At 41.6% G+C, this 15,500-nt stretch overlaps 1 protein-coding gene across 1 annotated transcript in view; it reads right to left on the bottom strand.

The window, feature by feature from the left end:
• Positions 1-348: 348 nt before the first annotated feature.
• The window catches only part of LOC121510109 (protein crumbs homolog 1-like), a 50,420-nt gene continuing 35,268 nt past the window's right edge, over positions 349-15,500 (bottom strand). The window contains exons 9-13 of the mRNA XM_041788019.1: positions 13,324-13,489; positions 7,978-8,839; positions 3,474-3,590; positions 3,215-3,341; positions 349-901 (exon numbers count right to left, since the gene is read on the bottom strand). Of these exons, the coding sequence (XP_041643953.1) occupies positions 680-901; positions 3,215-3,341; positions 3,474-3,590; positions 7,978-8,839; positions 13,324-13,489 (1,494 nt within the window). The 3' untranslated portion in view covers positions 349-679. The remainder of the gene's footprint in view (positions 902-3,214; positions 3,342-3,473; positions 3,591-7,977; positions 8,840-13,323; positions 13,490-15,500) is intronic.

Here is a 15,500-nt window from a genome sequence, read left to right as displayed (position 1 = left end):
TTGGAGTAATCCACAAACACCCAAGTTTTAAAGAATCAAATCAATTATTAAGGTTTGTCAAATCTGACGAACATTTTATGTACGTTGAAGTCAACAAGCCCTACAACAAGACATTTTGTGCAACCCAGTAACAGTGACTAAAGAGGGAGGGTCCTGACAAAAGGACAAATTTGACAGAATTTCTTCAGTGTATTCCTCCTCTTCCATACATTCCTCCTTTTTTCTTTGCTAAACCATACATGATGAAATACTGCCACTTACATGGCCGCATGGAGGGCGAAAATTTCAGGAATTTTCTGCCCATGTGAAGACATTACTTCACACTTGAGGGATTTTCCTCAGTCGTGTCTTTTTACATGTGGTACACCTCAAGATTAGAGCTTGAAATATTCCTCCATACTCCACTTTTTAGGGGAGCAACAAAGGTCAGAGCATTCTTTGACCACAGCATGAGTAAACCCATGGATGTCTCTCTCAGCCTCTCATCTTCACTGTCCATCTCCCAGGCCTCAATGTCAGTAGTTTTCCCTGGTGGACATTTAGTCATTTAGAAGTCCTCCATCACTTCCTTGTAAGGCAGCAAAGGGTCAGCAGTTTGACCCTGCAGAGCATGTGTTCTCTCCACCCTGTACAGAGCATGTGCTCTCCTCACCCGTCCATGTTTGCAGAGCTGCAGGCCTCAGATCAGCCTCTCCTCTGGCGGCACTTTGAGGACGCTGCCCATCTCCAGCCTGGCCCCGGCTACCTCCTGCGCGCTCGGGCTGTACGTGCCTTCTGACTGTCGCTTCTTCCGTGCTGTCATGATTAGGAAAAACACGACGAGGATAGCCAGCAACACACACAGCGTGGTCAGTGGGATGGTCACCGCCAGCCAGGGGACTCGCTCCCTCTGCTGCCCTTTCTGCAAGAAGACAGGAGAGCATGATAATTAGCAGGAAATGTGGTAAAAATTAAGATTACAATGGTTTAGAATTAGAAAAACAATAACCTGATTGATCAACAGCTGATCTCAATTCAGAGATATTTATCAAAATACAAGATCTAATGTGTTGGAAATGATACAGGAAGTCAGAACCAGATTACATTCTTTTGCCTAAGGTTGAAATCCCTGTTTAAACCAACAGTTTAACATCCGCCAACTTCCAGCATGATTGTGCTTCATTTATCTTGCAGTGTACAGAGGGATTCATAACGGAGTCTACCTAGGGCCTCACTTTGGCCAGGGGCGGCCCTGTTGACGGCCCTTCCCTCCAAGAAAGGAAATAAACAAGCAGAAAATTGGCCTACCTGTGGACCTCCAACAAAGTGTTTGTTATCATTTAGCTGCTAGTTGTGTTTGCTGGTAATACTGTTTATGTGTAGGAAGAGATTGAAATGGCAGTTTTATTGCTGTTTGTTTTTCATATGAAGCATGCAAATGAGTCAGTATGACTCCAACTTTTGTGTGTAAAACTCCTCAAAGGATTCTCCACTGACATTTGGTACAGCCTGTCCTGTCTTCACGGGTACAGTTAAGCCTGATTTATGCTTCTGCATCACGTCATTGACCATTCAAAGTTCTGCGTCGAGGGAACACGTCGCTCTGCAATTCACCGCCATGCAGCTAGGGGGTGTGGCTGTGTGTGTGTGTGTGTGTGTGGTTTCAGAGGGGTCACATCTGAATCCTTGTTTTCTTCCGGTCACAGTAAACAATGGCGACTGAGGTGGAGCGGGAGCTGGAGCTCATCGATGTCGACCAACAAATTCTTTTGTTGCAAATGTTGAAGCTCTGGCGACAGGAAAGACGTCTGCGGAGGTGGTCTGTATGACCACTAAACAAGTCGAGGCTGAGAATGGGTGAAAAGACCAAAAAAAGCAACTGCCGGGAATGACGTTTTGAGCAGACCAATCACAGCCCTTTTGGTCCACGTCGCCACGATCCGTAGTTAGGATTTTTTTGGTGGTGCGTGTCAGGCTACTGCGTAGGGGTCTGCGTCGACGTCGACGCAACGCCGAAGCATAAATCAGGCTTTGGAGTGCTCAGGTCATGCACGACTGTCAGTCCATTTAGTGTGAGCACATGCATGATGGTCGTGTGTTGTAAATGCTCACAGTGTGAGCTGACATTCAGACACAATGGGTATAGATTTGGCTCGAAAATGCACAGTGTAGAACCAGCTCTAGCTGGACTAATATACCGACCTTTAATGGCCCAGTAATGAATATTAGGTAAAGGTATTGTCAAATGATGTGTTCAAAGGTAACTTTAAGGAGAGCAAGTGTGGGTTGTGGTGCAAAACTCCAATAAATAGTTTTTTAGAGGTGTAATGTGTTTTATATGTAATAAAATAATTGCATTAGCTGTGAAGCAGCTGGGTTAGATGCATAACTGTGTAGAGAGAAGGACATGACTGATGCTAAGTTCTGCTCCAGACTTTTCTGGTCTGAGTGATTTATAGTGTCCCTGTGCTGTTAAAAGGGACATATTATGCAAAATCCCTTTCCAGACTTTTCTAACAAAAATATGTGCTTTAGCCTGTCCACAATCCCCTCAAGTACCAGAAAGATCCATTCCCTCCCCCCCTCTCTTTCTCAACCTTTCAGAATATGTGTGCTGGAACAAGCTGTTCTCACATCTTCCCCTCATGATGTCACGTGGGTAGTAAGCCCCGCCCCCAGGTTTGGTTGCCCTTCCCCTCTTGGAAGAAGGTTCCCCCCTCCTCTCCTGATCCTCCTCGAAGCTGGCAGCTGAGAGGAGGATCAGGTGAGCCACATCCATTTCTTGAGAGGGGCGGAGTCAGACAGCTCAGTAACATTTAAAGTCACAGACAGAGAGACAGCTCGTTCTGAGCAGGGCTGAAACAGAGGGGTTTTTAGACATACAAAATCCAGTAAGCAACAAACTTCACAGGCATCACAGGACCTCTGAGACCAATATACACTTGTCTTAAAAGGGTAAAATATTTCCCCTTTAAGGGTAACAAAACTCACAATTTTATTGAGATCTCAGTTTTTCTGGTGCTGTCTGGAGATGGAAACATGTTTGTTGTTTTAAAGAAGAGGAGAATAAAATGTGCTCTCCTGCAGCACCGCAGTGTTTAATGTCCATCTATAGCAGCTCCAGGAAACCAGAATCCAGGTTGTGGATTACATAGCTATAATCCAGATTGAGGTTTAAATGAAGCACTGTGAGAGTGAACAAACTCAGGGTGAAAATAGAACCTCTTCCACTTACGTTTCTCTCACACAGTTTTCCGCTGTAGCCCGGCACACACACACACTGGAAGTGGTTGAGTCTGTCCAGACAGGTGGCTCCGTTCAGACAGGGGCTGGACTCACACTCGTCTATTTCTGTCTCACACCTGAAACACATCAGTGAGGTTTTAACGCAACGCTGACTGACAGAGCCGCACGCACACACTCTCCTGACCTTTCTTCCTGGATGGAGTTCAAACACACTTTCTCCTCAGCAGGTGCTCCTGAAATGCTCTCACCTGTCACCGGTGTATCCTGGCTTACAGGTGCAGTTTCCCCCAGAGTCTCCGCCAATACAAACTCCTCCGTTCAGACATTCTCTGTTAGCATCACAGGCCACTGGAGGATATCTCCACCTATTAATCACACATAAAAACTCATCAGCATCCAATCAATCATAGTCTGATAGACGCTTTATTCCTCTAGGAACAGACATAAAAATTGTCTTTAGCTCCTGTAAAGACAAGGGTTAGTGTTTAAGGACTTTCCTTCCTCTATAAAGTTTCAGTCGACAATGTAAGGTCTTTTCTGTTATCACCACATAGCGCTGCTCATCTGATCAGTCTTGGTTCCACAGAAGCCAGGTTTCGATAGTTTGGGATTTTTCAGTAGTCTTTTTTTTAACTTTGTCTTTGCTTTCAATTTCAGTTTAGTTTGAAATCCTTTCTAAGTTTGTTAGTTTTTGTGTTTTTGCAAGTTATGTTGTCAGTGGTGGCCCATAATGACCAGAAAAAGCAAAATACAGACAATTTTACAGGAAATACTCAATTTCTGTTTGATTTAACTTTATTTAGGGTGTTCATATTTGATATCTGAATGAATTTGAGGACCTGCAGAACCACTGTGTGAAGTGTTGATGATAAAATCAGTCCATTTTACATTCCTTGGGCTTGAATGGCCGGGAAAAGATGTGCTTGTAGTGTTATTTACTGGATCTGTGCAGAGTTCTGCCCAGTTCTTCAGATTAGCCCAGAGTGGCTAATCTGAAGAACTGGGAGAATTCCCAGGGGGCCGGGCTGCTTACAGGGCCAGTAGGGCTGCCATACAGCAGCGTTAAACAGGCTGCACTCACTAGGACAGACACAGGCAGAAGCGCAAATTGTTCAAGCTGCATTTCCCCTCACAAAACACTCTCTCTCTCTGTCTGCACTTGGTCGAGTTGAGGGGACCATCTGGGTATGTCTGACTGGAAACACTACTACTGTTACATTGGGTCAGTGTGTACCTTGTATCTAAGACAGTCAATGTGATAATAATAGGAGAAAGATGGATAATAACTACAGCAAAGTTGGCAAAAAAAAAAGTTAGAATAAAAAGCAGAAAGCTTTAGAAACTCAAGGCAGTCAATATGCAAATTTATTTTATTATTGCAGCTTGATGTAAACGCTCCAGGATTTTTGTAAAGTATTCTAAAATGGGCACTTAAATGTATGCATAATGTGTAGAGCAAAACAATTCTGCAAAAAAATTGTATCAAACTGGTATTTTGATACATTTCAGGTTAAGAAAATATTGCACTGTCTGTGATTTGAAAATTGCAGCAGGCCATATTGCGATTTAATCTAATTTGTGATTAATTGCCCAGTCCTAATTATCATCACTGACAAACACAGCCATGGGAGAGAAGAGGTAGGATTCAGAAACAGACACTTTTGTGTCTGTAACAGTGCCAGTATTAAGCTCAGTGTGATTATCGCTATTATTACAGGATGTGATCAACCAAACCGGATATAATTAGTTCCAGAATATCTGAACCTGAACTCTAAAAGTAACCTTGAATGTTTTTTTGTTTTTTTTTATTGCTGAATGCAACTATAATTTACTTACTCCACAATTCAATAACTTCAGTACAAGTGAACTAAAGTGGGCTGGTCTGAGCCATGAAGCTCCTGGGCTGAAAATGAGTCCTGTAAAGGCTGAAACCGTGCAAAGCTGATGGACTGGCCAGACTCCATGTCTGCCGTCAGGCTGATCCATTTTGCTAAGCTTCAGTCTGAATCATTTGTCTGAGAATTAACAGACCAATCAGTGGCATTTGAGGAGAATAAGGCAGCAGCTATGGGCGATGTTCGGTGTGTCTGCAAGCTGGTAAACAATGGCCACCAGTGTAGCGATTAGTATTGATGCAGCTATAGTGGTAGTTTAACCAGGACAACATCTCTTAAGGTTTTCCTGTGATGACTGAAATTTAGTCACTTTCTCAAAATGTCAACTTCCTTATTTCCTCTGCCCTGGATAAGGAAGCTGGTTCACAAAAAAATAGGTTTGCATGCAGGGAAAATTGAGAAAAATAGAATAGCCAGGGGAGTTATGTGAACTCGGGAAAAGTGTTAAATGTAACACCATGAGGGTTGAATTACCACTGAAAATTTTACTTGAGTAGTTTTAAAATTGTACACCTGAAGAAAAATAAGTTAACACTTTCCAACGTTGAAATCTTAACACTTTACAAAGTGTTGATTCAACACTATACAGTGCTGAATTTACACTTTATAGACTATTGTGCAGGGATTTTTTGAGTCAGTATCATGTGAGAGTAATTCTCCACTGCAGCAAGTGTATCTGCTCAAGGTGTGTTTGAACCAATGTGTTGCTATTCACAAATCCCTGGTAGTTGAACAAAGCTTGAATTTTGGCATGAGATTGCAGGGATAGTGCACAAAAAAATTAATTGCAGCAAGTCTGACTCTCAGTATGCCGTAAAAAAATTCCAGTGTCCTTGTAGGGAGCACAGCAAATGCTTATATTACTATATACAGGACAAATTAGTGAAAACAGATTTGTTAAAAGAGCGACTGTTTGGATCATTAATGCCAGGGGTTCTCAAACTTTTCGGGTCTAGGGACCCCTTACAGGGCTGAAAATTTTCCAGGGACCCCCATATAACCCTCACGCTGATTAAACATATTTTAAGTGCCTAGACGCTGTATTTTAAACTCTTACCTACAAGCTCTTGTTCAGTTGAGTGTGGCTTTTTAAGAAACCCTCTGTGCTTTCTCTGAGGTTAAGGTCAGGTTCACCATTCATGTTTTCCCTTTTGTCGGAAAAAAATATTTTGTTTTGTCCCTAAACTCTGCATTCTTTATTATCAATGGATGCTTTAGCTTGGCGGGCAGGCTTCAAGGCTTCACATTGGGACACACAACACATTTTGGTCTTTAGTCTCTGTTCCCAATAAAACCAAACTTGAGATAGCTGGCATCAAATTTTTTCAGTTTGGCTGGTTTGGGACCTACACACCATATGCATCCTAAGCAAAGTGACTGATGTGTGACAAGTGATAGATTTACGTGATACATTATATTGCCAAAGGTATTCACTCACCCATCCAAATAGTTGAAATCAGGTGTTCCAATCACTTCCATGGCCACAGGTGTATAAAATCAAGCACCTAGGCATGCAGACTGTTTCTACAAACATTTGTGAAAGAATGGGTCGCTCTCAGGAGCTCAGTGAATTCCAGCGTGGTACTGTGATAGGATGCCACCTGTGCAACAAGTCCAGTGGTGAAATTTCCTCGCTCTTAAATATTCCACAGTCAACTGTCAGTGGTATTATAACAAAGTGGAAGTGATTGGGAACGACAGCAACTCAGCCACAAAGTAGTAGGCCACGTAAAATGACAGAGCAGGGTCAGCGGATGCTGAGACGCATAGAGGTGGCAAACTTTCAGCAGAGTCAATCGCTACAGATCTCCAAACTTCATGTGGCCTTCAGATTAACTCAAGAACAGTGTGTGGAGAGCTTCATGGAATGGATTTCCATTCCATGAAGCTGCATCCAAGCCATACATCACCAATTGCAATGCAAAGCATTGGATGCAGTGGTGTAAAGCACGTCACCACTGGACTCTAGAGCAGCGGAGACGCAGTCTCTGGAGTGATAAATCGCGCTTCTCCATCTGGCAATCTGATGGATGAGTTTGGCGGTTGCCAGGAGAATGGTACTTGTCTGACTGCATTATGCCAAGTGTAAAGTTTGGTGGAGGGGGGATTATGGTGTTGGCTTGTTTTTCAAGAGCTGGGCTTGGCCCCTTAATTCCAGTGAAAGGAACTCTGAATGCTTCAGCATACCAAGAGATTTTAGACAATTCCATGCTCCCAACTTTGTGGGAACAGTTTGGGGATGGCCCCTTCCTGTTCCAACATGACTGTGCACCAGTGCACAAAGCAAGGTGCATAAAGACATGGATGAGAGATTTTGGTGTGGATGAACTTGACTGGCCTGCACAGAGTCCTGACCTTAACCCAATAGAACACCTTTGGGACGAAAAAGAGCTGAGACTGAGAGCCAGGCCTTCTCATACAACATCAGTGTGTGACCTCACAAATGCGCTTCTGGAAGAATGGTCAAAAATTCCCATAAACACACTCCTAAACCTTTTTTTGGAAAGCCTGAAAAACAGCTTTTCTCTCTAAACATGTGAAATTCCTCCATGAAAATTAAACATTGGTCTACATTTTAGTAACTACACCTTATGGAGTTCAGTTTTTAATAAAAAGACACCTCAATTCAAAACAGCAGTAGGCAGCAGAGGTGGGTGGAGCACGCTTTGTTGAACTTGGATGTGTTCAGGAGGCCGTGCCATAAGGGAAAATAAATACCATAATTCCTTTAAGGTTTTTGGCTACAGCACAGCTGTATGGCTCTGTGTGCAATCTGACACAGGAGCTATTATAGCAGATGAAATGATCATACCTCAGCATTTAATGTGCTGTAGAGAAGAAAGAAGTCTGTACTCACTGGCAGCGTTTGCCGATGTATCCTGGAGGACATGAACACGTATGAACACCCATCGTTTCCAGGCAGGTTCCTCCGTTCACACAGTTGAACTCCAGACAGTTATCAACCTCTTCCTGGCAGTTCTTGCCCGTGTATCCGGGCTCACACTCACAAAAGTAGTCTGCCAGAAGGTCTTTACATGAACCGTAGACACAGGGGATTGAAGCGCACTCGTTTATCTCTGCCTCACACAGCTTTCCTTCCCATCCTGCACTGCAGCTGCAGTTAAACTCATTGAACTGGTCCTGACACACACCTTGGTTGAGGCAAGGCTGGGAGTCACAGATGGGTTCACCTTTGCACCCAATGGTCGGCTCATGCCCACCTAGTCTGGAGAAACGGCTCATCTGAGGAGGGTTTCGTACTTTAATGAGTGGCAGGTAGACATCGCCCACTCGCACCTCCCCTAAACATCCAGTGTACTTCTCAGCCAGCCAGATCTTAGTTTCATTCAGGAAGTTCAGATTTCCGCTCTCACCGTAGGTGCCACCGACTCTCTGTCCGTCCACGGTGAGGCGCCAGCGGGATTCTAGCTGCGTGGCGTTCACCATGGTCAGCTGGATTCGATGCCACGCTCCATCTGCGATGGTCCTGTCACTCGTGAAGGCCTGCAGCTCTGAGTCCATCCCACTGTCCATTTTGACCAGCAGGGAGGAGTTGAGCAGACCCAAGCAGAAGACTTGAGCTCTGCTCTCAGCTCGTAGGATGATCCCATCCGTGTCACGGGTCCGCATTTCAAGAATGATGCTGGTTACAGGGCTCAGCAAGGAGCTGTTAGCAATATACTGGAGAGCATTGTCCTGAAAACTGGCCTCAGTTAAACCTGCAAGAGGAGGAAATAAAGCAAGTTAGAAAACATACAGAGACCACGGCACATATAACATCATAGGTACATGCTGACTGGTTTTCATTTTCTAAAGTATTCCCTGGTTTTATGTTTTTAATGCCAATACAGTCACCTTTAGGCACTAGCTGTGCCTCTTTAACAGCTTTTCTCCCTTGTTTTGTCACGAGCATGCTTTTAATGGAAACACCGATATACTATTAGGCAAATAAACCTTGTGGAGTAAGAGAGTAATGGTGTGTCATTCATGAACAAGCTGGTTTCACAAGTTTCCTTTCTTCCATTTCTTTTGTTATTAAATCCACACTTCAAAAGCCAACCGGTATCAAATGAAGAGCATTTGGGAGCAAAAAGACCAGCTCTTATTCTTGAGCTGAGCCAAACAATCTAAATAGATTGTTCATCCTGCGAGCGAGACTGGATGGACATCAGTTGTGGAAACACGGGCAAGATCCTGGATACTGTACCAAACCGTTAACCTTGCTAAGCAGATGGATTCGCCCATTTCCATGTTTCTCACTTGTGAATCCATCTTGCAACGCTCTCATCTGAACAGTTTGGTTAGAACCGGTTAGAAAATGTCAGGACTAATCAGCGTCAGGGGGCAGTACTTTTGGGCACGGTGGAGTCGTGACGTAAGCAAGCAGCGACAAGAGGCCGGAGCAATAATGGCGGAAGACATTAGTGTGGATGCTGCTAAAGCACCAGTTTTATCAGAACTTGACGATATTTCTTTATAAATAATAAATAAAAGAAAGAATAAAAGAACAACAAAGAACAGCAGTGAGTTGTTTTCTTTTCAAAAAAGACAAAAGTCTACAGTCGCCATGGTTCACGTTATGCAGACCTCTATGGAGTTTACTCCTCGTTAGGGGCTACGTCACGCATTTTGTTGCTCTGATTGGCTTGTAAAGATGTAAAAGACAGAACGTTTATCCAATCACCCTTCGAGTATTTATTCAAAGACTCTGCCCTTTCCCAAACACTCTCTATGGAAGGTTTACCAGATGGACGTGTGAAACACATCCATCTGGCGTGTCAGGTTACCAAACCATACCAAATTGTGCAGAACCAAACTGGATTGCTTGATGGAAACAGAACATGTATGCGCATTATCTGATGCTGCTCCTTCAGACTTTAGATGGATGAATGCGTCACTACTTTTTTGGACTAAAAAAAAAGCCCAGATTTTTTGTCAATTTGACCATCTAGTTCAGTGGTAAATGGCAAACAACTTTGGCACTGTGATAGCGTTTCTTTATGCAGAAATTAACTCCTGCCCCCCACCTCGGGTCTTTGATTTGACATAATACCACCTGCAGACGACTTGAAGTCATTGTACTGAGCCCTAAAACATACTGTATTATTAGAAATACAAGTATAAGGCTTTAACATTTTCACTTTGAGTGCAGGAGCACGGTGGCTGACCCCATTAGCAGCAGGCTAGGTAACAGGTGTTTTGAATGCTGAAAGCTGAAGGTGCTGTGTTTTGGTTTGATTTTAATCGCAATGCTGATGTTCTTAATCCTTATTGGCTGGCAGCTGAGTGAGCCAATATAATTACACTACAGCACACACACAGTACTTCTCTCAGCCATGGACTGAGTGGATTAGTGAGGAAAAGCTTTCATTCTGATCTACAGGTCATGTATTTTCAATGAAAATGGACTGAAAATGTTTGGTTGTTTGGTGAAACGTATACGCTAGCAGGAGATCTTATATTAAGAATGCATCCAACAAAAAACATTTAAAACGTCTTGACTGCTGCAACTCTTCACCACCCACTTTGGTTTTTATAAGTTGGTAAATTTCCCATCTTCTGTCTGCAAAGTTTACTTTACTTGGTATCAGCTGTCAGGGCTGGCATTCTTAGTCAGTGATAAAAAATGTCAGCAGGATATTCATGATAAACCACATCTGGACTGCCACACCTCAAGAAGCAGCAACACATAAGGGTTTTATTCTCCTCATCTTCTGACTTTGGCAGTACAAGTAAAGAAACTGAGGCAACCACTCATCTTTCTTTTGGCTTCACTGATTACATTATAATAATAAAGTAAATCTAAACAAGAAAGAAAGCATACCAACTAATCCCAAAATCTCTGTATAAACCTGTAAAGCAGACCTTCATTATACCAGCTTCACTTTTGTTGCATTCAAACAAACAACTGTGGATAATTTCAGCCAAAATGACTGTTAATTCATACCAGCATTCCTAAAGAAAGAGGTGATAGTAGGGGCCTTTCACAGTGGAAATCTTCTGCCATTCAGATGTAGTTTATCATGAATCAGCCTACCACAGTCTGCCAGGGAATGCTTTGCAGCAAGTGTCACCCAAAGGTGTGGCTCAGAGCAAGCCAGATGTGTGAAGATGTCTAACCCAAAATCAGAACAGTAGGGCGAAGGATCAGCTCTCCAATCATGATTAATCACTTTTTGAAATTCTTTTTTTTTTTTTTTTTGTATTTTTAAATATAAACTTTGAAGCAGGCATTGCCAATGTGAGGAGATTCCTACAGTCTCTTTATTTGTGAATCAAAAGAAGTTAGTGTGCTACCATGCTAAAAAAACAGATGAAACAGAATACAGAGCAGTAAGCAGAGGAAATGTGTGCAGAAATCTCTCATTATCAACCACTGAGTGCTAACTGTCAAATACACAGGAGTGCATGTACAGAATGACTCTGAAATCAATGATCCCAGGTTAATGACATAATTAACACAGTTCAGGAGTTCACATTAAGTTGCTTCTCTTAAAAATGTAAAGCAGTTAAGGTCAACTATTCGGACATTTGTTCTCAAAATTCCATTTGTGCCAAAATTTCCAAATACACTGTAGACAATACTGAAAACTAAATCAATATATAATAATGGTTCAGATCTAAAAAAACACCTGCACTTAAAACACACTTAAGGTAGGGATGCACTGATACCAGCATGGGTTATCTGTGCCAGTACCAGGCCTAAGTACTCGTTCTTCTAAAACATCTAGATTCTGTTTTGTAGATTCTGCATCATGCTGATCTTACATCAGCATGATGTTAGCCTCTTATCAGTTGCGTAGGTAAGCAAAGTTGGAGCCATGTCCGACTGTGGGTTGCCATTTACAGCTGATATAGATAATATTTATAGCTCATATATGGCATATATGCCAATATATTGACATCCAATAAAGGCAAATATAGGCTGATAGTGACAGCTCATGTAGAACAATATTAACAGCTGATATAGGTTGATATTAACAGCCAATATAAGTGATTTTTACAGCGGATATATGGCATATATGCCAATATATTCACGGCCCATATAGGAAAATATTTAGAGCTGATTTGGATTGACATTAAAAGACAATAAAGGTGGGTATTTACAGCTGATATATAGTAAATATGCCTGGTTATTGACAGCCAATAAAGCCAAATGTTTACAGCTCATACAGGCTGACACTGACAGCCAATATAGGTGATATTCACAACTGATTTATGGAATAAATGCCAATGTATTCACAGTCAATATAGGCAAATGTTTACAGCAAATATATTGGTAGAAATTTCCATATTTGCTAACTCAACTTTAATGCCAATATCCGCTGGTAGTGATATCATGCCATTAATATCATACATTCCTACTTCTCTTTGCTATTCTTTACTTTGGAATTCATCTATTCTCATGATAAGGGTACTTTTCATCCTTTCCTGATAAAATCCTCCTGTAATATTGAAAGAAAATAAGAAACCACTGGCAGAACAATAAAGACAGCTCAACCAAAGCAAAACAGAGCATGCTGCCAGTAGAAAAGTAAATCAAAATGGCTCAAGGAAAGGGTGAATGATGAAATGTTTGATATCATTGGGGGTGGATTCTCTTGGCTTGTCATTTGAGCTGTCTGTAAGTTTTAGAGGGTAATGAGACATTTAACGGGGCATTAGTGAAGTTATTCTTGAGTTAACAGTATCCAGCTGCTTCCCCGCTACAGTGGCTTATCTACAGTGCATGTGTAAGGACAAAGAAGCTGATAAATGCAATTTAAAAAAAACATGTAATCCCTTAATTTTGGACCTCAATGGCAGTACAATTAGCAGGTTAGTTTTTACAGCAACTAGCCTTAATTTTTATCTTATAAGATATAAGAATAAGATATATTTAATCAATATCAGGGCAGATATCCCCTTGCATCTATGTACAGGGAGAGCCTGAAAGTCACAGGGAATTACATTTCTAACATGTGCAGTGTCAACAGTGAGCGTTTTTTGCGTTATGACATCTGATGGCTTTATGCTGTTAGGACATGGTGTTAGATGTAGCGTATAAATTTGACCAGTTGTCCTCTCAATCTAATGTTAAATGGTTCTTGAGAAACTTTCCAAGTCTTCAAGTATTATAAAGAACTGAAGAACTTGTCTTTGACTGGCTCGACTTCCAGCGTCTCTATAAAAAGAGTGGCGATTACAGCCATGGATTACTTACACTCGTAACCGTCCTGCAGGTCCACACAGTCCACTCCATCAAAACAAGGCTTGTCGACGCACCACAACCGTGTCTCACACAGCCGGCCTGAGTACTTCATGGAGCAGGTGCACTTGAAGTCATTCCAGGTGACCTGACACTGGCCGCCATTGAAGCAGGGCTCATCCTGCACAGACAAACACAGATGGTAGGATTATGGCAGTTTGTAAAACCTCTCACCCGATACGACCGCAGGTGTACAAGCTGTGGAGTAGATTGAGATCTAACGGACAGATCAGGACTTACAACCAGATCAATGTTAACACTGAAGCATTACTGTAGAGACCACTGCAGGGGGCTAACACAATTAGCACAGGTGTTAGAGCCACACAATGGCAAAACACAGTATCATCATGGCTTTATGTCACTAGAGCACAGTAGTCCATCATTAGGATTAAACTGAGACTGTGATGGAGCCTAATAAATATGCACATCCCCAATCAGAAGAGCTAAAGTACTGAATTTGAAGTGAGAAACGATATCACACCTAAGCTTCTAAGGATAATGTTGGTTTGACTCTTGTTTAGTGAATATCTGTTTAATTGCGACATGGTTTGACAACTTTTATCTTCCATAATTGCTCCCATCTTTTTTCCACTGTGGCCTTAAAATAAAGTTATATTACGCATAAAACCCAGTCCGTTTCTGTTGTGACAGTACTGTTTTCAAATGATGCTTTTATCCTGAAACTCTGAAATTTTATTACTAAGGAAAGAGTAAATTTAACACCAATCTAGGGTGGGACCATACACTCAGATACAGTGTTAAATTTAACTCTATAAGTTTTACTTTAAATCTGCAAAATTTACCGTGTAGGTATTGTTTATCAGTAGCTGCGTTTCCACTACGCTTAGAAATGCGCAAAATATAAATACTGCTAAAAGCTAAAAAGTTTTTATTCTCTGATGAGGAGGTTCTTCAGGAGTTTCGATATAGAAATATATCGCAAAAACTCAATGGAAACACTTGTCGCATTTACGCGTCACAAGACGAGACGTATGGTGTCACATGACCAGTTCACTCTGAGACAACATGGCGCTGTACGTGTGGACAGAAGAGGAGACGAGACTTTTCTTAACATCATATTTATAATTTTTAGTGCTACTCCTCATTTAAAAAAAATAATCAAGTTAATCATATCACTACGCTGCATTTTAAAAAAAATTTTAAATATATTTTTAGATTTTTACAAGTCGTTATTGTCAAGTGTTTTATTTTTACTTTTTAAATTCTATGTACAGCACATTAAAGTGCTGATCTGAGTCCTTATCAATACTACTATCAATACTTTCTATAGTTTGGTGGAAAGACAAAATAAGGGCAAATATTTAAACCTTAAGTGGTTCAGTCTGTCACATCTATTGTATATCCCTCAAATATAAACACATATTCACACTGTATTTATTGAAATTTCTCAAAAAACAAAATTTTCCCATTTTTTGTGACATTTGAACACATTATAGCATAGAATACAGTCGTCTAATTCCCTAAGGTTACCTGAACGCATCATAATTACCATCTTCAGCCTGTAAAGTTTGCAAATTAACGTCAATTTTGCCAATTTCATCACGGATTTCTACACTGGGTAAATATTGTTAACAAACAAGACTTGCTACAAGTTCTGGAGCACTTTTCAGCATTTATCTGAGCAGCTGAAGGAGAAAACTGCCCTGAAGCAGCTGAGAAGAGCGGTATGACCATGGCTTGATCCCGTGTTGTTGTTAGCGTCTTTGCTAACATTAGCAAAGATGTGCTTTGCCTGAAGGTGGAACTTCAGACTCGTTGTGCTTTGGTGTAAAGACAGTTTATCACTGCAGCATGTACCCACTATTTTGGTTTTATCTTAACTAATATTCTCCAGCTTTTTTTTAAAAAGAAAATTGCCGTCAAGCAGACCTGGGTCTGTCTCCTCACTCATCACTGCTGGCTGTGTCTGACCCTCTCACCTCTCCACCCCCAGGAACGTAAACATTCACCCTGGAGGACTACGGAGCAAGTTGTGGTCAAACTTAGTCATATGATTAAATTGCATTATCATTTTTTTACGCGTCACGCAACAGGTTTCTGGCGTCCAGCTTCCTTGCAGCAGAGTCTCACGAGATGAGATTTAACCCTTTACCTACTGAGATTAAAATGGC

This window comes from Cheilinus undulatus, linkage group 5, assembly GCF_018320785.1.
Source record: "Cheilinus undulatus linkage group 5, ASM1832078v1, whole genome shotgun sequence".
In the NCBI taxonomy this organism is placed as follows: Eukaryota; Metazoa; Chordata; class Actinopteri; order Labriformes; family Labridae; genus Cheilinus; species Cheilinus undulatus.
This window is presented reverse-complemented; position numbering and strand designations above follow the sequence as displayed.